At 40.1% G+C, this 24,532-nt stretch overlaps 1 protein-coding gene across 1 annotated transcript; it reads right to left on the bottom strand.

Moving 5' to 3' along the window:
• Positions 1–6,381: 6,381 nt before the first annotated feature.
• On the bottom strand, positions 6,382–14,629 carry LOC147673712 (uncharacterized). Its single transcript, XM_086947631.1, has 3 exons — positions 14,601–14,629; positions 11,448–11,607; positions 6,382–9,174 (listed from the first exon to the last, which is right to left on the bottom strand). Exons 2-3 carry the CDS (start codon positions 11,583–11,585, stop codon positions 7,267–7,269), a joined length of 2,046 nt encoding a protein of 681 aa, XP_086803757.1. The 5' UTR covers positions 11,586–11,607; positions 14,601–14,629; the 3' UTR covers positions 6,382–7,266.
• Between the last annotated feature and the right edge of the window lie 9,903 nt (positions 14,630–24,532).

Here is a 24,532-nt window from a genome sequence, read left to right as displayed (position 1 = left end):
GAACATGGCATGCTCTCCTCTTGGTGTTTGAGGCGCTTGGATGGGGGGGCCGGACTGTGCCAATGTCTGCATCCCGGCCTCACCATTAGCTATTTTACCTGGTGCCGGTCTGCACCTAGTCAAATTGGACCTGGTGCTCCTGCACCCTTTTTTCCAGGGGGGGGGACACCAAGACATGTAATCGGATGGAGCAGCATCTCACCCCACCTTCCAGAATACAACTCCCCATGTCTCATAATGCATAATGATTCTTTGTTGCAGTCGAGGGATGTGGCTGGTGGTAAGCATAGTGCCCAGATTGAAATGTCTGCTTGTTGTATTCTCTTGGTAGTTTCATCTGAATTTTCACCACTTATTGCCACACAGCTGTGGCTTACTCAAATCCCTGGACGACCTTCTCAAAAGCATTAGTAGTTCTTTTTGCTCTATTTTTACCATATCTCAGACCGTTCTTTAGCTGTTTGACATTGTCATATGTTTCACACTTTAATGAAGCATTTCATGCAAGCTCATGACAAGTGTAGTGAGTCTAGTGAGGGAGAAGGAAATATTTCAGAAAGCACCTGGCTCTGTGGAAGCCTTTGTTTTACATGAGTTCTAGCACAGAACTTTATTTGTTGATTTCATTAAAGGATTCTGTGAAGACAATATAAAACTAGATTTGATGATACCTCTCTGGCTGGATTGTCGCGTCACACATTTGCGAGACCTTTCCCTGGATGTTCTGCCTGTTCTGTGCTAGTTTATAACTCCATGGCTAAGACCTTGAGTTAATATCTGTGAAGCAGGGCGACATGCAAAAAACTAAAATTAATAGAGGAATCAATGTGGTGGTTTCTACTTTGACTCCAAGCCTGAAGCCCCAAAATAAATTTAAGATGTATTACTGGAGCTGGCAGGATCGTCTCATCCGTCTTGGGCCGGTTCTCCAAGAGCTTCTTCAGCATATCCAACATACGAATAAGACCAGCAAGGCTCTCAGCCTTAACCCGTTGCTGCTGCCGTCGGCCAACAGCCGTCGTGAGCACTACCTCGGTAGTGCTGCGCACGTCCTCTGGCCAACGCGGCCCCGCCCGCTTAATAGAACGTTCTGCACTGGCGCGGAACGTTCAAAGCAGCAAACGGGTTAAAGTGTACTTGGAGGCTGCGATATTTCTCTAATCGCAAATTTAATTTTTATTTGTATTTTTATAAAATGTATATAAGAATAGATTTAATTTCATATTATCATGTATAATATGATTGGATGACAGCCATGCATTAGATCAGCAGGAGCCTCTCCTATCAGTGCTTAATTTGTTAAAAAATAAGCCAGGGCCCTCGACAGGAGGCACTGTAGCTTGTGACACCTATTTCCCTTGCCAGTGCTGTCAATGACAGTACCAACATGACTACTAACCATTACCCTGCTAGAGGTGTGACAATTCAGACTATTCCATGCACCCAGTGCTATAAGAATGGCTTTGGCGGCAGTTGTTAGTAATTTCTATGTTATATTGATAAATAAACAACTGTTTTTGTCCTGATCTCTAAATGAGATATACAGCGCCACCTTTTGGCAGACTGTCAAAAGTCCTGGTGCCGAACACCGGAAACCACCGACTCAAATTAAGCACTGGGCCCAACCTGTAATGCTGTGACTTTCCCACTGCTGCGACCGGCAATATTCACTAAAATTGCACCCACTAACGTGACAGCAGCACTTTCTGCAACAATGAAACGCTGGGTGACCCATCGTCCCAGCGGCTTGTTTTTTTCTTTCTTTAATAGAAACACACCCTTACAGAGGGTGTTCCTTTTTTAAACAAAAACTAAATGTCCCTCATGCACTGGAGGTTGTCTATAATCATGTGGGGAACATTATTTAATTATACTTTAAGACCTGGTGACTTTATGGGAATCCTGTGCAGGAGAAAAGAGTGTACGAAGCCGTGACCTCACCAGAGCAACATCTCTGATGGTGTAGTGTCGGATGACCTGTGGCAGATGTGCTGCTGAAAGATTCCTTCCACCAATGAGCCAGTTGAAGATCAGCCGTCGAACATCAAGCAGATCTCAGTTTCTAAATGAGATGCAAAAACCAAGAGTTGGGCGGTTTGAAAGTCAACCAATTTTTGATGCACGCCTCCTTCCGGCCTATCTCTTATCGACCCAACTGTTTTTCTATGTATCTGCTTCTTCCTACTGACAATGGTTTTCAGTTGACCCTTAAGAAACAATAACCTCTTCGATGATTTCTTTTGTTAAATTTAAATTGGTCTTTCCCTTGTTTGTTATGGATTCAAACTCCATGATCCTCTGCTGCAGTGTCATTTACTAACCAGTGAAATAACAATCTTACCACAATTGTTTACGCCAACAAAAAATGTAAGCGTCACACCCTAATCAGTGTAAAAGATTTACAACTTACTGTGTAATCCAAATTACTTTTTTTTAAACTGCTAGTGTTGTAAAAAGCCTTTTTATCTGGGGGGCACACTTTTCTCAAATTAAGTTAATCTTGTTTCTACTGTAGATCAAAGCATTTGCATCTGTGCCTTTTTAAAATACTTTATTTCAATCAGACAAATATCAAGTTTTCCCTTGATCCCAATTGGGCAGATAAGAACATTTAGCAAATGCTGACAAATTAATTAGAGAAGTGTGGCTCACTTGTTAGAAGCGGGAGACCCTGAAGCAGAGGTCAGACCTGAGACCAGGGTTCAATTCCCGCCTCAGCGGCTCTTGGACTCAATTTCCCCGGACCTGATAATTCACGCCTTGGTGCCTACTCTAATCATGGGTCCCACTCTGCAACTCTGGGCAATATCTTGCTTAATCTCCGCAATGGCCCCAACAGCGCTGGGAAGCCTGGCTTCACCTTGGGGTGCCCAGGAGGGGGCATCTCACAGGGAAAGCCAGGAAGGGTTCCACAGCGGTATACAGCGCCAGGATGCCCCGAGATGGGGAGGCAGTGCGCTTTACAAGTATACTTACATTTACAAATGATTATCATGCCTGAAGCTCAAATAATACCTACTGTGCAGATCATATGTTAAATTCAATTATGAATATGTACTCATTCCGTTTGGTATGTATTTTGTATTAGATCACATTTTCAAAGATGCGGTTGAGATGAACAACTTGCTTATAGAAAAGCGGGTTCACTGTGGATCGGGTTTAGTATAACTTGCGTAATGACGTTTGAAGATGGCAGCAAGAAGTTAACCCTTCACATTTCCCCAAATCTAGCCCTCCCTTCCTAGTCAACCACAGATCCAGGCCCACGTAAGTGCTGGTTGGCTGGAGATGGCGTTGTTGTGGACACCACCACACTAGATTAGCGATGTTATACCTGAGACAAAATCCACGTGGTGTCTTCAACAGGGCACTTGTTTTTGTGTGTGTTAAGTAGCTGTCTAGGTTTCAGTTCATGGTAAATTTAGATCTGGAAAAATCTTCTGAAAGAACTATATAATATGAAATGCTGCTGAATCGTTAAGTGCCAAATATTTTTCAACTATTAGTTATGCATTTGATCGCAATGTTCACATATCTGCGTACTATATGGTGTGTGTGTTTAATCTCCTCTATTATCTGCTGCATGTAATCTAGTACACTTCTCATTTTTGTAAATACTCTGACTTTTTCAGTCAACATATCTTTAAAATAGAATTTGCTATAACAAATCATATGCCCGCAAATCATTACATAACTGAGGCATCGTTTCATGACGTGTATTGAAATATTATTTTTTATTGATTTATGTTGTACATATTTCATTGAAGGAACATAAATTCAGGCCACGTGATGAAATAAACATTTGAGTACATTGGAGGATATTGCAAAGGGAAGAGACGTCTTTCCTCTCTAGGGAAACCAAATGACACATTTTTAGATCAGCTTGATGTATGTAGAGCTTGTGTTCATTCCACTTCTGAAGCTCGTCTGGGGGTGCTGTGATAGATGTGTCTGGGGGGGTGTTATAAATGTTTCTGGGGTGGTGTAATAGATGTTTGTGGGGGTGCTGTGATAGATTTTTCTGAGGGGCTGTGATAGATGTTTTTGGGGGTGGTGTGCTAGATGTTTCTGGGGTGGTGTAATAGATGTGTCTAGGGGTGCTGTGATAGATGTGAATACGGTGGTGTAATAGTTGTATCTGGGGGTGGTGTGCTAGATGTTTCTGGTGGTGGTGTAATAGATGTGTCTGGGGGTGCTGTGATAGATGTGTCTACAGTGATGTAATAGATGTATCTGGGGGTACTGTGATAGCTGTTTCTTGGGGGTGCTGTGATAGATGTTTCTGGGGTGGTGTAATAGATGTGTCTGGGGTGCTGTGATAGATGTGTCTGGGGGTGGTGTAATAGATGTGTCTGGGGGTGCTGTAATAGGTGTGTCTGGGGGTACTGTAATAGATGAGACTGGGGGTGCTGTGATAGATGTGTCTGGAGGTGGTATAATAAATGTCCCTGGGGGTGCTGTGATAGTTGTGCCTGGGGGTCCTGTGATAGATGTGTCTGGCGGTGGTATAACAGTCATTTTTGGGGGTGGTGTAATAGATGATTCTGGCTGTGGTGTAACAGTTGTTTTTGGGAGCAGGGGAACAGATGTATCTGGGGTTGTGTAATAGATGTGTCTGGGGAGCTGTGATAGATGTGTCTGGGGGTGGTGTAACAGTTGTTACTGGGGGTGGTGAAATAGATGTATCGGGGGTGGTGTAATAGATGTTTCTCAGGGTGCTATAACAGATGTTTCTTGGGGGTGCTGTGATAGATGTGTCCGGGAGTGGTGTAAGAGATGATCTAGGGGGTTGGGGTAATAGATGTTTCTGGGGTGGTATAATAGATGTGTCTGGGTGTGTTATATTAGATGTTTCCGGAGCTGCTGTGATAGATGTGCCTGGGGGTGGTGTAACAGTCATTTTTGGGGGTGGTGTAATAGACGTTTCTGGCTGTGGTGTAGCAGTTATTTTTGGGAGCAGGGGAATAGATGTTTCTGGGGTGGTGTAATAGATGTTTCTGGGGGTGCTGTAATAGATGTTTCTGGGGGTGATGTAAAAGTTGTTTCTGGGGGCTGTGAAATAGATGTATCTGGGGTTGGTGTAAAAGATGTTTCTCAGGGTGCTATAATAGATGTTTCTTGGCGGTGCTGTGATCGATGTGCCTGGGAGTGGTGTAATAGATGTTTCTGAGGGTTAGGATAATATATGTTTCTGGGGTGGTATAATAGATGTGTCTGGGTGTGTTGTATTAGATGTTTCTTGGGGTGTTGTGATAGATGTGCCTGAGGGTGGTGTACTAGATCTGTCTGGGGCGCTGTGATAGATGTTTCTGGGGATGGTGTAACAGTTGTTTTTGGGGTGGTGTAATAAATGTATCTGAGGGTGTTGTAACAGATGCTTCTTGGGGGTGCTGTGATAGATGTTTCTGGGGGTGGTGTGAGAGATGTTTCTCGGGGTGGTGTAATAGATGTATCTGAGGGTGGTGTAATAGATGTTTCTGGGGGAGGTGAAATAGATGTATCTGAGGGTGTTGTAATAGATGTTTCTGGGGGTTGGGGTAATAGAAGTTTCTGGAGGTGGTGTAAAAGATGTGTCTGGGGGTGTTATAATAGATGTTTCTAGGGGGTGCTGTGATAGATGTGTCTGGGGTGGTGCAATATATGTGTCTGGGGTGCTGTGATAGATGTTTCTGGGGGTGGTGTGAGAGATGTTTCTGGGGGTGGTGTAACAGTTGTTTCTGGGGTGGGGTAATAGATGTATCTGTGGGTGGTGTAATAGATGTTTCTGGGGGCGGTGAAATAGATGTTTCTGGGGATGGTTGTAACAGTTGTTTCTTGGGTAGTGTAATAGATGTATCTGAGGGTGGTGTAATAGATGTTTCTCGTGTGCTGTGATAGATGTGTCTGGGGGTGGTGTAATAGATGTGTCTGGGGTGGTGTAATAGATGTGTTTGGGGGTGCTGTGATAGATGGTGCTGGGGGTGGTGTGATAGATGTTACTGGGGGTGGTGTAAAAGTTGTTCTGGGGTGGTGTAATAGATGTATCTGAGGGTGGTGTAATAGATGTTTCTGAGGGTGAGGTAATAGATGTATCTTGGGGTGGTGTTATAGATGTTTCTCGTGTGCTGTGGTAGATGTGTCTGAGGTGGTGTAATAGATGTGTCTGGGGGCTGTGATAGATGTTGCTGGGGATGGTGTAACAGTTGTTTCTGGGGTGGTGTAATAGATGTATCTGAGGGTGGTGTAATAGATGTTTCTGGGGGTGGGGTAATAGATGTATTTGGGGTGGGGTAATAGATGTATTTTGGGGTGGTGTAATAGATGTTTCTGGGGTGGTGTAATAGATTTCTCTGGGGGTGGTATAATAGATGTGTCTGGGGGTGGTGTAACAGTTGTTTCTGGGGGGGGGTGTAACAGTTGTTTCTGGGGTGGTGTAATAGATGTATCTGAGGGTGGTGTGATAGATGTTTCTTGGGGTGGGGTAATAGATATGTCTGAAGTGGTGTAATAGATGTTTCTGGGGGTGGGGTAATAGATGTATCTTGGGGTGGTGTAATAGATGTTTCTGGGGGTGTGTAATAGATGTGCCTGGGGGTGGTGTAACAGTTGTTTCTGGGGTTGGGTAATAGATGTATCTGAGGGTGGTGTGATAGATGTTTCTGGGGCGGTGAAATAGATGTTTCTAGGGATGATTGTAACAGTTGTATCTGGGGTAGTGTAATAGATGTATCTGAGGGTGGTGTAATAGATGTTTCTGGAGGTGGGATAATAGATGTATCTTGGGGTGGTGTAATAGATGTTTCTCGTGTGCTATGATAGATGTGCCTGGGGGTGGTGTAATAGATGTGTTTGGGGATGCTGTGATAGATGTTGCTGGGGGTGGTGTGATAGAAGTTTCTGGGGGTGGTGTAACAGATGTTTCTGGGGTGGTGTAATAGATGTATCTGAGGGTTTTATAATAGATGTTTCTGAGGGTGAGGTAAAAGATGTATCTTGGGGAGGTGTTATAGATCTTTCTCGGTGTGCTGTGATAAATATGTCTGGGCTCTGGTGTGGTGTATTAGATGTGTCTGGGGGCTGTGATGGATGTTGCTGGGGTGGTGTAACAGTTGTTTCTGGGGTGGTGAAATAGATATATCTAAGGGTGGTGTAATACATGTTTCTGGGGGTGGGGTAATAGATGTATCTTGGGGTGGTGTAATAGACTGGTATGGACTTAGTTTTGGGAGCGGAAACAGAGATTATTTTAGGCAGCGATGCAGGTTTTGTTTCAAGCTCCGCTCCTGTCTAGTCTGATTTTGTGTTTGTAGGTGCCTTGCACATAGATTGTGGTGTTGACTTTGTGTCATGAACTGTAGCTGGCTTTTTTTCTGGTAATGGCATTGACTTTGTCACTAAAACTAGCTCGCCTTTCGTTACTGTGGCTGGCTTTTTCTCTGTTGCTGACTTTGATTCAGGTGTTGGCTTTGATTCAGGCACTGATGCGTTCTTTGCTTCTGGCTTTGGTGCTGGCTTTGATTCAGACACTAGTGCTGGCTTTGTTTCAGGCACTGGTGCTTTCTTTGCTTCTGGCACTGATGCTGGCTTTATTTCTGACACAGGCTTTGTTTCTGGCACTGGCACTGGCTTTATTTCAGGCACTGGTGCTGGCTTTGTTTCAAACACTGGTGCTTTATTTGCTTCTGAAACTGATGATGACTTTGTTTCTGACACTGTTTTGGTTTCTGGCACTGGCACTGGCTTTGTTTCAGGTACTGGTGCTTTCTTTGCTTCTGGAACTGGTGCTGGCTTTGTTTCACACACTGGTGCTTTCTTTGCTTCTGGCACTGATTCTGGCTTTGTTTCTGACACTGACTTTGTTTCTGGCACTGGTGCTTTATTTGCTTCTGGAACTGGCGCTGGCTTTGTTTCTGACACTGACTTTGTTTCTGGCACTTGCGCCGGCTTTGTTTCAAACACTGGTGCTTTCTTTGCTTCCGGCACTGGTGATGGCTTTGTTTCAAACATTGGTGCTTTCTTTGCTTCTGGCACTGATGCTGGCTTTGTTTCTGACACTGACTTTGTTTCTGACACTGACTTTGTTTCTGTTACTGGTGCTTTCTTTGCTTCTGGAACTGGTGCTGGCTTTGTTTCAAACACTGATGCTTTCTTTGCTTCTGGCACTGATGCTGGCTTTGTTTCTAACACTGACTTTGTTTCTGACACTGATTTTGTTTCTGGCACTGGTGCTTTATTTGCTTCTTGAACTGGTGCTGGCTTTGTTTCAAACACTGGTGCTTTCTTTGCTTCCGGCACTGGTGCTGGCTTTGTTTCAAACACTGGTGCTTTCTTTGCTTCTGGCACTGATACTGGCTTTGTTTCTGACACTGACTTTGTTTCTGGCGCTGGTGTTGGCTTTGTTTCAAACACTGGTGCTTTCTTTGCTTCTGGAACTGATGTTGGCTTTGTTTCTGACACTGGTGCTTTCTTTGCTTCTGGCACTGATACTGGCTTTGTTTCTGACACTGACTTTGTTTCTGGCACTGGCGCTGGTGTTGGCTTTGTTTCAAACACTGGTGCTTTCTTTACTTCTGGCACCGATACTGGCTTTGTTTCTGACACTGACTTTGTTTCTGACACTGACTTTGTTTCTGGCACTTGCTTTGTTTCAGGCACTGGTGCTTTCTTTGCTTCTGGAACTAATGCTGGCTTTGTTTCAGGCACTGGTGCTTTCTTTACTTCTGGCACTGATGCTGGCTTTGTTTCTGACACTGGCTTTGTTTCTGGCACTGGCTTTGTTTCAGGCACTGGTGCTTTCTTTGCTTCTGAAACTGGTGCTGGCTTTGTTTCTGTTGCTGGTGCTTTCTTTGTTTCTGGAGATGGTGCTGGCTGCTTTGTTTCAAGCACTGACTTTGTTTCTGGAGCTGGTGACTTTTTTTCTGGCACCGACTTTGTTTCTGGAGATGGTGCTGGCTTTGTTTTTGGAACTGACGCTGACTTGGTTTTTGTTTCTGCTACTGGCACAGGTTTCTTCTGAGCATAATCAGGATGTGATATTCCACAAGACTCGTTTTCTTGCTCTTCACTCACATGCTGCTCATACGACATTCCAAGCGCAGATACTAGGACCAAGAACTCGCCAAAATCAATCTCCCCATCTTGATTTTCATCCAAAACTTTCATCAGTGAGTTGATTGATTCCTTTTCATTAGAGTTCTAGAATAATACAAGAAAATGATAAACATCTACTCATGCAGCAAGAGCAAAACGTTTCTTAATCAAGAAACTAAATGATCCTCTCGATGAAATATCTAGGCATTTGGCCAGCATCTGCTGTACAGGCCGTAGTTGCTGCATTTGATTGTAAAGACTCTACTCCCGCTAACTTACCACTGCCCTCACTCAAGGGAAGACGGGAAATGCCAGGGTAGGATTGGCAGCCATACCAAAGTCCTGTTGATTTTCCAAAGTGTTTTCTTAGGATACTGCTCTCTCTTCTGCCACTGGCACCACCCACATATATATACCCTTTGAACCACCCTCTGCCTCCATGGACAATGCCCACAGCCTTTGGTGCTCTCCCTGCACCATCAGAGGATTGTTTGGTTTGACAGGAGAAACAACATGATGCAAAAGAGTGCTTTTACGTTTAGCTTACTCTCTTGAATGTTGAAGCGCTTGTCCAAACAATGGGTTAACCCCTGAAGGATTGGACAGGCATAAACCGTAGGTTTTCAAACATGCAAAGTCAAGTAACTGCAAAAAAGAATAATTGATTAACAGAATGCTGCACAATGTCAAACATTTACCCTTGTACTATGATCTGGGCCTAAATCCATCCTTTTTGTTGCTATTTAAGCCATTCCAGTTCAGACCTTGTGATATGCAAATCAGTTGTGACCTTGTGCCCCATGGGAACACTCCAGCACTGCCAGGCCAGGTCCTCTCTGGACTGGAAACAAGCATCCTAGAACCGGTTTTGGGGGTATCAGCCCTCATCAGCCAGGATAGCTTGACTCCAGTGGCATCGAGAGCATGGGACTCACATCTGAGCATACCCGTCCCATTCAGGGTGACAAGCGCAAAAAGAACTATTGATGGACAGAATGCAGAACAATGTCATACATTCACCCCAGTACAGAGATCTGGGCCTAAATCCATCGTTTTTTTGCTCACCATGCCATTCCAGATTGGACCCAGCCATATGCAAATCAGTCTTGACCCTGCGCCCAATGGGAACATTCCAGCCCGAACTGCCAAGCCAGGTCCTCCCTGGACTGGAAACTAGCATCCTAGGACCGGTTTCGGGGTTTTCACCCCTCTTCAGCCAGGATAGCTTGATTCCAGTGGCATGGACAGCACAGGACCCATGTCTGGGCAAACCTGTCCGACTTGGGGCGACAAATGCAAAAAGAACAATTGATGGACAGAATGCAGAACAATGTGTTACATTCACCCCAGTACAGAGATCTAGGCCTAAATCCATAGTTTTTTTGCTCCCCGTGCCATTCCAGTTCAGACCCGGCCAAGTAACTGAGCACAAACTAGTGTGCATGATCATTAGCTTCTGGTGATTTCTGAAAGTGTTCATTTCTTGAAGTGTTCAGTCTTCCTCAAAAGGTGTTTGGGGGCTTAGCAGCAACACATTTTAATAAAATGGGATTAAATAGTGTATTTCCCACCACACTTATCACACAAACGTGTTGAAACGTTTTAGGCCATGACAAGGCACTCAAAATATATTCCAGTATTTTACCAGTGTGTCAAGCAAACCTGGCAATCTCTAGAAAAGTTGCTGATTCACACACCCAATCATAATATTGAGAACATTCTGCACTTTTCAATACAATTTACCTACAAATATTAAAGCCAAAGTAAATACAGACGGTTCTGAAAATGCAATTTCACATGGTTTATTATTTAGCATGCAACCACGATTCTACTTTTCTCTCCCATGCCCCTTCCAAATATTTTCTAAGTCGTATGCTATCTTCCAGACTCCGGCAAATCAGCATTTCTAGAAATATTTTGTACATCGCTGCTGTGTGTCGGCTCTGGGCCTTCTTACAAGCTCGAAGAAGCAGATGGGTAAAAGCAATCCTAAATATTAATTTCCTGAGAGTGCCAGTAATTACCACTCAAGTATGTGCTTCAGATGTATTTTTGAAAATACAATTAATTTTCTTCAAGCACGCCCACCGTGATTTATGATGGCGAGAGCCGCCATGAGCACCGCAGCGCCACGCCCACCCCCTGCACTGTGGCAGAATTCGCGCCGTGGCGAAGGGGTTAATAGTTTTCAAATGAGCATCACTTTTTTAGAACAAGCCCAGTCAACACTGCCTTCTCACTCCGAAAACCCTCCTTGAAAGGGTATTCCAGTAGCCTCTTTCTTGCTTCCTAAAAGAAACTAAAAGTAATGCATTGCATGTTGACAAGTAGACTATGTACAGATACCGGATCCTTCTGACAATGTTGTGCTGTTTTACCTGAAGTGATTGCGGGAGCTCCTCTTGGATCAGCTTGGTGAGCTCCGCCTTGTTCAGCTTGTTACGACCGGATTCCTTTTCGCCATACTTCTGGAATAGCTCATGAATACAGCTGATCACTTCCATAAGACTGCACATCTTTGCACGATGTAGAGGCGACCTAGTATGCAAAGAGAAAGGAGACTTTGCTAAAAGAGGATTCCTGAGGCACCTTAGGATTAGCCAATGGCCCCATGGAGGCTAGCGTACAGTGGGGCATTTGTACAAGCCCCTATCGCCACAAGAACGTCACTTTTTGTGACGTTCCTGTGGAGATACAGGCCTTGCCTTATGTACAAAGCAGCGTTAAGCCACTTAACGTGGCTTAACGCTGCCTTGTACATAAGGCACCCTTTCACGCTATGTTTAGTGTCAAAGGGGCGTGCAGTGGGAGTTGTGGTGGACGTACCACCGCAACACCCATTGTATTTGATGCTGTCCCCTATGTACAAGGGTGGCGTACATAGGAGGCATATAGTGCAGCTTTGCGTTTCCGAAGTGGCAGAGTATGTTGTTAAGCCCAGGAGGCTAATGCCTCTCTCCGAGACTTCTATTGTACTTAGGTCTCTGGTCTGGGTTTCCATTTGATCTTCTAAGTAATGTGGACAGAGAAGTAAGCCCTCATTGTGCATTAGATTGTTAGAGGAAAGCCCAGGACATGACACCGGTGTGTTCAGTAGCATTGGGTAACCAACAGAAAATAAAGTGGTGCAGAGAGCTCCAATTGTCCATTGTTAGATATGAGAAGAATAACACTCAACTTTTTAGGTCACATCCTTTTTCGTTCAGTAAATTTATACATGCCAGAATGAAAATCTGTGTGATTGGGAAAGCCATGACTGGCTAAATACCCCATAAAAGAAACAAGGCATAACCTGGAATCCCAGGAAGTCTATTGAAGAAACATTGGTGAGACCTCCCTTGGAAAGTAATATCTGTTTTAAGGGTTTCTTCAACCGAGAAATTAAAAGATTATTCCATGGTCAGCTATCAAAATGGGTAAGGGACTGAGTGCAGGTAAGACCCAAGAATCTGGCAGTGACATCTACTGAGATGCAAGTGGGGAGTATTATTATTTGAAAAAGACATGGTGGAGCAGAAGGCTTTAGTGCTATAAAACAATTATTTTCACAAAGAGTGCCATATTCATTGCTTTGCCTCGCCCCAGTGGTAGTGATGGAGAGAAAACAGACAAATTAGGGCCATACTCAGACTTTTAGTTTAGGTAGGTGAAGGGATTTATAGAGCATGGGCTTAGCTACAAAGGAGCAGAGGGTTATCCTCAGTAAGGGTATCTAGGGGAAGACAGGGATGCAGGGTTTTATGTCGGGTACAGAACAGAGAGGATCTTAAAGGTGGGTGGTCTTTTCGGGAAAGGGAGCATCAGGGGGAGTTATACGATGATTGCAAGCGTACAGTTCATCTGCTTAGTCTCTAAAGAATTTACATATCTCAGACATTTTGGAAACAGGTTTTCTGACTTTTACACAATCAAAACAATATATCAATCTATTTAGTCCAGTAGGATTCAAGAAACTAAGGGGCATATTACCAACAACTAGCGATAATTTTTGTCTCTAACTTGTTTAGAGACAAAAATTATCGCCGCACATCGGCGATTTTTATCGCTGATAAACCTTGCTATTAGCAAGGTTTATCACAAATGCGATAAAAAACGGCCGCAATCCATGAATATCGCTGAAAAGTCAGCGATATTCATGCATTACCGAGCTAATGCTCTTAGCCATGTTATCCACCTCCCATTGGATAACATGGCTAAGAACTGCTCAGGGCAGGTGTTAGCTTTTGGAGATATTCGCGCTTAGCGCGAATATCTCCAAAAGTTGGTAATAGGAGATAGCGATGTTAGGGACTGTTTCCAGTAGCTAACATCTTGGCACGCCCACTTTGCATGTCATTAGTGATAAATATCACTGACATGCAAAGCGGGGCCCAAGATGGTCGCTATCTCCTATTAGCTGTCACTAACTGGTGTTAGCGACAGCTTGGTAATAGGGAGATAATTTTATCTCCGCTTTCTTGGCTTTTAAAGCCAAAATAGCGGAGATAAACCCCCTTGATAATATGCCCCTCTGTCTGTAAACACTAGCCTAGTGCAGATAGCACGAGACAACAAAAACAGGGGCAAATGTACTATTTTTTCAAGCAAAGAAACACAGTGCGGCAACCCAAGTTTCTGCTCTAGGTTGTGTGAAAGCGAGAGAGCATGACAGAACCACAAATACAAAGATAGGACACTGCGTCCCTCTTCACAAGAGCTTCACACTTTCCGGCTGCCTAGCACCGCACACTCACCTTTGCACAATAGTGCAAATATATTTGTGTGAGTCTGGCATGGGTTTTGTAATGGAAGGGTACCCTTCCTGCACAACATACTATGCTTACACATAATTGTAAACTTTACCACTTTGCTTGTGCACTCATAAAAAGTAGGAGATCGTTTGTTGTGCCTGCCTCGGCGAGGCTACATTTGTTAATCAAAAGCTTTATCCACAGATGTTAATAAACAGGACTTTGCATCAGAAACCATGGGTGTTAGTGTGTAAACGCACCACCCACGTGACAGCCCTTTGATACAAAGTAGAAAAGAAATGTAGTCTACTTAGAGTAAAAGAAAATCCCAACTCAGCACTTCGCATCATTTTATTACTTTGCACTAGTGCATAGCGTTGGTAAATCCTGCCCGAAATCTTAATTAGTTACCTAAAAACATGTCTGTATTTTGATAGAGTAGCAAAGAGCTGCCTTTTTGCACTTTAAATAACAACAAATGCGCAGAAATGCAAAAAGTAATAGCAAAATCAGAAACTGTGTCCTGACTTGCTAAGATCCAGCTCAGGTTTGCAAACACATTTTACAGAGACAACAGAAACAGAGAGCCTGGCTCTTCATCACACACATTTTACAGAATTAACCTATGCAATGACATAGCCTGCATGCTCTACTAAACCTGGGGTAAGCTAGGCCCCATACATGCAGATGCAGAAACCTGCCTCCCAGAACAGCATCACCTGACCCAAAACCCAGAACATACTTCAGCCAGTGCCGAGAAGTCCACGTCAGGCCGCTACAGTTAATATAAATGTCACTCACCTGAGGCAGCAGTGGGTAATCACCGAGGAGACGTGGGGAGTTTGTGAAACCTTGGAATCCTATGGTGTTTTATACAGGCCACCTTGAGGCTCCTCCCTCTCGCGTGATGATGACGCCCTTCCTCCTAGACGTGACTTTATTCTTTGCTATGTATCAGGAGAGACGTATTCTATTCCGTCATCGCCCAAGCTGCCTGCCCTTCCTTGAAAGCGAGGGAGACGTGCAGCTGATTCATGGAAAGGCAACTCGCTGAACCGGTTAATTATTTCCTAATTGATACTTAATGAATCCTTTTTTGAATGTGAACATTTTCAAACTTAAATCTGGTTTTTCCTCGAGCAGGTCAACGATGCTGTATCAACAAATAGGAACTACATCTGCACCAACTGTGGAATTAAGTATAATAAATCTGTACCAACTGTGGGGTTAAGTATAATACATCTGTACCAACTGTGGGGTTAAGTGTAATACATCAGTACCAACCGTGGAATTAAGTATAATAAATCAGTACCAACTGTGGGGTTAAGTATAATACATCTGTACCAACTGTAAGGTTAAGTATAATTCATCTGTATCAACTGTAGGGTTAAGTATAATACATCTGTACCAACTGTGGGGTTAAGTGTAATATATCTGTACTAACTGTGGAATTAAGTATAATAAATCAGTACCAACTGTGGGGTTAAATATAATACATCAGTTCCAACTGTGGGGTTAAGTGTAATATATCAGTACCAACTGTGGAATTAAGTATAATAAATCTGTACCAACTGTGGGGTTAAGTATAATACATCAGTACCAACTGTGGAATTAAGTATAATAAATCTGTACCAACTGTGGGGTTAAGTATAATACATCTGTACCAACTGTAAGGTTAAGTATAATACATCTGTATCAACTGTGGGGTTAAGTATAATACATCTGTACCAACTGTGGGGTTAAGTATAATACATCTGTACCAACTGTGGGGTTAAGTGTAATACATCTGTACCAACTGTGGGGTTAAGTATAAAACATCTGTACCAACTGTGGAGTTAAGTTAAATAAATCAGTACCAACTGTGGAATTAAGTATAATAAATCTGTACCAACTGTGGGGTTAAGTATAATACATCAGTACCAACTGTGGAATTAAGTATATTAAATCTGTACCAACTGTGGGGTTAAGTATAATACATCTGTACCAACTGTAAGGTTAAGTATAATACATCTGTATCAACTGTGGGGTTAAGTATAATACATCTGTACCAACTGTAAGGTTAAGTATAATACATCTGTACCAACTGTGGGGTTAAGTATAATACATCTGTACCAACTGTGGGGTTAAGTATAATACATCTGTATCAACTGTGGGGTTAAGTATAATACATCTGTACCAACTGTGGGGTTAAGTGTAATACATCAGTACCAACCGTGGAATTAAGTATAATAAATCAGTACCAACTGTGGGGTTAAGTATAATGCATCTGTACCAACTGTAAGGTTAAGTATAATACATCTGTATCAACTGTAGGGTTAAGTATAATACATCTGTACCAACTGTGGGGTTAAGTATAATACATCTGTACCAACTGTGGGGTTAAGTGTAATATATCAGTACCAACTGTGGAATTAAGTATAATAAATCAGTACCAACTGTGGGGTTAAGTATAATACATCAGTACCAACTGTGGGGTTAAGTGTAATATATCAGTACCAACTGTGGAATTAAGTATAATAAATCTGTACCAACTGTGGGGTTAAGTATAATACATCAATACCAACTGTGGAATTAAGTATAATAAATCTGTACCAACTGTGGGGTTAAGAATAATACATCTGTACCAACTGCAAGGTTAAGTATAATACATCTGTATCAACTGTGGGGTTAAGTATAATACATCTGTACCAACTGTGGGGTTAAGTATAATACATCTGTGCCAACTGTGGGGTTAAGTGTAATACATCTGTACCAACTGTGGGGTTAAGTATAAAACATCTGTACCAAATGTGGAGTTAAGTTAAATAAATCAGTACAAACTGTGGGGTTAAGTATAAAATATCTGTACCAACTGTGGAGTTAAGTATAATAAATCTGTACCAACTCTGGGGTTAAGTATTATAAGTCTTTGCCAACTGTGGATTTAAGTATAATAAATCTGTACCAACTGTGGAGTTAAGTATAATAAATTGGTACCAACTGTGGATTTAACTATCATAAATCGATACCATCTATGGGGTTAAGTATAATAAATCTGTATTAACTGTGAAGTTAAGTATAATGAAGTGGTACCAACTGTAGGGATAAGTATAATAAATCTGTACCAACTGTGGAGTTAAGTATAATAAATCGGTGCCAACTGTGGGGTTAAGTATAATAAATCGGTACCAACTGTGGGGTTAAGTATAATAAATTGGTTCCAACTGTGAAATTAAGTATCATAAATCGGTACCAACTGTGGATTTAACTATCATAAATCAATACCAACTATGGGGCTAAGTATAATGAATCTGTATTAACTGTGAAGTTAAGTATCATAAATCGGTACCAACTGTAGGGATATGTATAATAAACCTGTACCAACAGTGGAGTTAAGTATAATAAATCAGTACCAACTGTGGAGTTATATATTATATGTCTGTACCAACTATGAATTTAAGTATCATAAATCGGTGCCAACTGTGGGGTTAAGTATAATAAATCGGTACCAACTGTGAAGTTAAGTATCATAAATCTGTACCAACTGTGGAGTTAAGTATCATAAATCTGTACCAACTATGGAGTTAAGTATCATACATTGGTACCAACTGTGAAGTTAAGTATCATAAATCGGTACCAACTGTGGGGCTAAGTATAAAAAATCCATACCAACCGTGAAGTTAAGTATCATAAATCGGTATCAACTGCGGGGTTAAGTATAATAAATGTGTACCAACTATGGAGTTAAGTATCATAAATCAGTACCAACTGTGGAGTTGAGTATAATAAATCGTTACCAACTGTGAAGTTAAGTATCATAAATCGGTACCAACTGTGGGGTTAAGTATTATAAGTCTTTGCCAACTGTGGATTTAAGTATAATAAATCTGTACCAACTGTGGAGTTAAGTATAATAAATTGGTACCAACTGTGGATTTAACTATCATAAATCGATACCATCTATGGGGTTAAGTATAATAAATCTGTATTAACTGTGAAGTTAAGTATAATGAAGTGGTACCAACTGTAGGGATAAGTATAATAAATCTGTACCAACTGTGGAGTTAAGTATAATAAATCGGTGCCAACTGTGGGGTTAAGTATAATAAATCGGTACCAACTGTGAAGTTAAGAATCATAAAACTGTACCAACTGTAGAGTTAAGTATCATAAATCTGTACCAACTGTGGAGTTAAGTTTAATGAATCAGTACTAACTGTAGAGTTAGGTATCTTAAATCGGTACCAACTGTGGGGTTAAGTATAATAAATCTGTACCAACTGTGAGGTTATGTATAATAAATTGGTTCCAAATGTGAAATTAAGTATCATAAATCGGTACCAACTATGGGGTTAAGTATAATAAATCTGTATTAACTGTGAAGTTAAGTATCATAAATCGGTACCAACTGTAGGGATAAGTATAATAAATCTGTACCAACTGTGGAGTTAAGTATAATAAATCAGTACCAACTGTGGAGTTATATATTATAAGTCTGTACCAACTGTGGAGTTAAGTATCATAAATTGGTACCAACTGTGGGGCTAAGTATAATAAATCCGTACCAACTGTGAAGTTAAGTATCATAAATCAGTATCAATTGTGGGGTAAAGTATAATAAACTGGTACCAACTGTGAAGTTAAGAATCATAAATCTATACCAACTGTGGAGTTAAGAATCATAAATCTGTACCAACTGTGGAGTTAAGTTTAATGAATCAGTACTAACTGTGGAGTTAAGTATAATACATCTGTACCAACTGTGGGGTTCAGTATAATAAATCAGTACCAACTGTGGGGTTAAGTATAATACATCTGTACCAACTGTGGAGTTAAGTTTAATAAATCAGTACCAACTGTGGGGTTAAGTATCATAAATCGGTACCAACTGTGGGGTTAAATATCATAAATCGGTACCAACTGTCGGGTTAAGTATAAAAACTCCATACCAACTGTGGGGTTAAGTATAATAAATCTGTACCAACTGTGGAGTTAAGTATTATAAGTCTGTGCCATCTGTGGATTTAAGTATAATAAATCTTTACCAACTGTGGAGTTAAGTGTAATAAATCGGTACTAACTGCAGAGCTAAGTATCTTAAATCAGTACCAAATGTGGGGTTAAGTATAATAAATCTGTACCAACTGTGGGGTTAAGTATAATAAATTGGTTCCAACTGTGAAATTAAGTATCATAAATCGGTACCAACTGTGGATTTAACTATCATAAATCAATACCAACTATGGGGTTAAGTATAATGAATCTGTATAAACTGTGAAGTTAAGTATCATAAATCGGTACCAACTGTAGGGATATGTATAATAAACCTGTACCAACAGTGGAGTTAAGTATAATAAATCAGTACCAACTGTGGAGTTATATATTATATGTCTGTTCCAACTATGAATTTAAGTATCATAAATCGGTGCCAACTGTGGGGTTAAGTATAATAAATCGGTACCAACTGTGAAGTTAAGTATCATAAATCTGTACCAACTGTGGAGTTAAGTATCATAAATCTGTACCAACTATGGAGTTAAGTATCATAAATTGGTACCAACTGTGAAGTTAAGTATCATAAATCGGTACCAACTATGGGGCTAAGTATAAAAAATCCATACCAACCGTGAAGTTAAGTATCATAAATCGGTATCAACTGCGGGGTTAAGTATAATAAATGTGTACCAACTATGGAGTTAAGTATCATAAATCAGTACCAACTGTGGAGTTGAGTATAATAAATCGTTACCAACTGTGAAGTTAAGTATCATAAATCGGTACCAACTGTGGGGTTAAGTATAATAAATTGGTAACAACTGTGGAGTTAAGTATAATAAATCTGTACCAACTCTGGGGTTAAGTATTATAAGTCTTTGCCAACTGTGGATTTAAGTATAATAAATCTGTACCAACTGTGGAGTTAAGTATAATAAATTGGTACCAACTGTGGATTTAACTATCATAAATCGATACCATCTATGGGGTTAAGTATAATAAATCTGTATTAACTGTGAAGTTAAGTATAATGAAGTGGTACCAACTGTAGGGATAAGTATAATAAATCTGTACCAACTGTGGAGTTAAGTATAATAAATCGGTGCCAACTGTGGGGTTAAGTATAATAAATCGGTACCAACTGTGGGGTTAAGTATAATAAATTGGTTCCAACTGTGAAATTAAGTATCATAAATCGGTACCAACTGTGGATTTAACTATCATAAATCAATACCAACTATGGGGCTAAGTATAATGAATCTGTATTAACTGTGAAGTTAAGTATCATAAATCGGTACCAACTGTAGGGATATGTATAATAAACCTGTACCAACAGTGGAGTTAAGTATAATAAATCAGTACCAACTGTGGAGTTATATATTATATGTCTGTACCAACTATGAATTTAAGTATCATAAATCGGTGCCAACTGTGGGGTTAAGTATAATAAATCGGTACCAACTGTGAAGTTAAGTATCATAAATCTGTACCAACTGTGGAGTTAAGTATCATAAATCTGTACCAACTATGGAGTTAAGTATCATAAATTGGTACCAACTGTGAAGTTAAGTATCATAAATCGGTACCAACTGTGGGGCTAAGTATAAAAAATCCATACCAACCGTGAAGTTAAGTATCATAAATCGGTATCAACTGCGGGGTTAAGTATAATAAATGTGTACCAACTATGGAGTTAAGTATCATAAATCAGTACCAACTGTGGAGTTGAGTATAATAAATCGTTACCAACTGTGAAGTTAAGTATCATAAATCGGTACCAACTGTGGGGTTAAGTATTATAAGTCTTTGCCAACTGTGGATTTAAGTATAATAAATCTGTACCAACTGTGGAGCTAAGTATAATAAATTGGTACCAACTGTGGATTTAACTATCATAAATCGATACCATCTATGGGGTTAAGTATAATAAATCTGTATTAACTGTGAAGTTAAGTATAATGAAGTGGTACCAACTGTATGGATAAGTATAATAAATCTGTACCAACTGTGGAGTTAAGTATAATAAATCGGTGCCAACTGTGGGGTTAAGTATAATAAATCGGTACCAACTGTGAAGTTAAGAATCATAAAACTGTACCAACTGTAGAGTTAAGTATCATAAATCTGTACCAACTGTGGAGTTAAGTTTAATGAATCAGTACTAACTGTAGAGTTAGGTATCTTAAATCGGTACCAACTGTGGGGTTAAGTATAATAAATCTGTACCAACTGTGAGGTTATGTATAATAAATTGGTTCCAAATGTGAAATTAAGTATCATAAATCGGTACCAACTATGGGGTTAAGTATAATAAATCTGTATTAACTGTGAAGTTAAGTATCATAAATCGGTACCAACTGTAGGGATAAGTATAATAAATCTGTACCAACTGTGGAGTTAAGTATAATAAATCAGTACCAACTGTGGAGTTATATATTATAAGTCTGTACCAACTGTGGAGTTAAGTATCATAAATTGGTACCAACTGTGGGGCTAAGTATAATAAATCCGTACCAACTGTGAAGTTAAGTATCATAAATCAGTATCAATTGTGGGGTAAAGTATAATAAACCGGTACCAACTGTGAAGTTAAGAATCATAAATCTATACCAACTGTGGAGTTAAGAATCATAAATCTGTACCAACTGTGGAGTTAAGTTTAATGAATCAGTACTAACTGTGGAGTTAGGTATAATACATCTGTACCAACTGTGGGGTTCAGTATAATAAATCAGTACCAACTGTGGGGTTAAGTATAATACATCTGTACCAACTGTGGAGTTAAGTTTAATAAATCAGTACCAACTGTGGGGTTAAGTATCATAAATCGGTACCAACTGTGGGGTTAAGTATCATAAATCTGTACCAACTGTGGAGTTAAGTATCATAAATCTGTACCAACTATGGAGTTAAGTATCATAAATTGGTACCAACTGTGAAGTTAAGTATCATAAATCGGTACCAACTGTGGGGCTAAGTATAAAAAATCCATACCAACCGTGAAGTTAAGTATCATACATCGGTATCAACTGCGGGGTTAAGTATAATAAATGTGTACCAACTATGGAGTTAAGTATCATAAATCAGTACCAACTGTGTAGTTGAGTATAATAAATCGTTACCAACTGTGAAGTTAAGTATCATAAATCGGTACCAACTGTGGGGTTAAGTATAATAAATTGGTAACAACTGTGGAGTTAAGTATAATAAATCTGTACCAACTCTGGGGTTAAGTATTATAAGTCTTTGCCAACTGTGGATTTAAGTATAATAAATCTGTACCAACTGTGGAGTTAAGTATAATAAATTGGTACCAACTGTGGATTTAACTATCATAAATCGATACCATCTATGGGGTTAAGTATAATAAATCTGTATTAACTGTGAAGTTAAGTATAATGAAGTGGTACCAACTGTAGGGATAAGTATAATAAATCTGTACCAACTGTGGAGTTAAGTATAATAAATCGGTGCCAACTGTGGGGTTAAGTATAATAAATCGGTACCAACTGTGGGGTTAAGTATAATAAATTGGTTCCAACTGTGAAATTAAGTATCATAAATCGGTACCAACTGTGGATTTAACTATCATAAATCAATACCAACTATGGGGCTAAGTATAATGAATCTGTATTAACTGTGAAGTTAAGTATCATAAATCGGTACCAACTGTAGGGATATGTATAATAAACCTGTACCAACTGTGGAGTTATATATTATATGTCTGTACCAACTATGAATTTAAGTATCATAAATCGGTGCCAACTGTGGGGTTAAGTATAATAAATCGGTACCAACTGTGAAGTTAAGTATCATAAATCTGTACCAACTGTGGAGTTAAGTATCATAAATCTGTACCAACTATGGAGTTAAGTATCATAAATTGGTACCAACTGTGAAGTTAAGTATCATAAATCGGTACCAACTGTGGGGCTAAGTATAAAAAATCCATACCAACCGTGAAGTTAAGTATCATAAATCGGTATCAACTGCGGGGTTAAGTATAATAAATGTGTACCAACTATGGAGTTAAGTATCATAAATCAGTACCAACTGTGGAGTTGAGTATAATAAATCGTTACCAACTGTGAAGTTAAGTATCATAAATCGGTACCAACTGTGGGGTTAAGTATTATAAGTCTTTGCCAACTGTGGATTTAAGTATAATAAATCTGTACCAACTGTGGAGTTAAGTATAATAAATTGGTACCAACTGTGGATTTAACTATCATAAATCGATACCATCTATGGGGTTAAGTATAATAAATCTGTATTAACTGTGAAGTTAAGTATAATGAACTGGTACCAACTGTAGGGATAAGTATAATAAATCTGTACCAACTGTGGAGTTAAGTATAATAAATCGGTGCCAACTGTGGGGTTAAGTATAATAAATCTGTACCAACTGTGAAGTTAAGAATCATAAAACTGTACCAACTGTAGAGTTAAGTATCATAAATCTGTACCAACTGTGGAGTTAAGTTTAATGAATCAGTACTAACTGTAGAGTTAGGTATCTTAAATCGGTACCAACTGTGGGGTTAAGTATAATAAATCTGTACCAACTGTGAGGTTATGTATAATAAATTGGTTCCAAATGTGAAATTAAGTATCATAAATCGGTACCAACTATGGGGTTAAGTATAATAAATCTGTATTAACTGTGAAGTTAAGTATCATAAATCGGTACCAACTGTAGGGATAAGTATAATAAATCTGTACCAACTGTGGAGTTAAGTATAATAAATCAGTACCAACTGTGGAGTTATATATTATAAGTCTGTACCAACTGTGGAGTTAAGTATCATAAATTGGTACCAACTGTGGGGCTAAGTATAATAAATCCGTACCAACTGTGAAGTTAAGTATCATAAATCAGTATCAATTGTGGGGTAAAGTATAATAAACCGGTACCAACTGTGAAGTTAAGAATCATAAATCTATACCAACTGTGGAGTTAAGAATCATAAATCTGTACCAACTGTGGAGTTAAGTTTAATGAATCAGTACTAACTGTGGAGTTAAGTATAATACATCTGTACCAACTGTGGGGTTCAGTATAATAAATCAGTACCAACTGTGGGGTTAAGTATAATACATCTGTACCAACTGTGGAGTTAAGTTTAATAAATCAGTACCAACTGTGGGGTTAAGTATAATACATCTGTACAAACTGTGGGGTTAAGTATAATAAATCTGCACCAACTGTGGGGTTAATATGGCTGAGATACCCGCCACCCCCTCTCAACACAATCCCCAAGGATGGGAAACCGGAAACAGTTCTGAACTTTTGGAAGACGGGAGGGAGTGACCCTCCCGGCCGTATTTATTAAAATATGAAACAAAATGAAAACATTAAAATAACAGTTTCATATTATGTACAATTTCATTACCACATTGCGATGTTTGGCTAACCTTAACATATTCTCTAATACAAAGGTTCTCCTAGCCGAACTAACATCCTACAAAACATTTAACTTGAAATTTTGAAATTGTACATCCTAACGTTTAAGGGCCAACGGCAAGGTCGTAACCGGTGTCAAGATCCCTAAACCAGAAATATCCCCCTCACTTGTGAGGGGCGACCGCACAGAGGTGTACCTCAAGTGCAACTACCAATTTCCCTTGACTTAACGGGGGCCCCAATAAACTCGACGCCACGAGGATGCTTCCTTGGCTTGTTGCTCCTTTTATCCGTCTTCAGGGCGGGCGTAAACCCGCCCCTGCCTGCCCCAAGGGCGTGGCCGGCCGTGTCAGTG

This window comes from Lissotriton vulgaris, chromosome 12, assembly GCF_964263255.1.
Source record: "Lissotriton vulgaris chromosome 12, aLisVul1.2, whole genome shotgun sequence".
Lineage (NCBI taxonomy): Eukaryota > Metazoa > Chordata > Amphibia > Caudata > Salamandridae > Lissotriton > Lissotriton vulgaris.
The sequence above is the reverse complement of the archived record's forward strand: the minus strand, read 5'-3'. Positions and strand labels throughout refer to the sequence as shown.

Coding starts and splice junctions, on each gene's coding strand:
- LOC147673712 (XM_086947631.1), bottom strand. CDS start 11,585: ATGTGCAGTCTTATGGAAGTGATCAGCTGTATTCATGAGCTATTCCAG. Junction 9,175..11,447: donor AGCTCCCGCAATCACTTCAG/GTAAAACAGCAC, acceptor GTATTATTCTAG/AACTCTAATGAAAAGGAATC.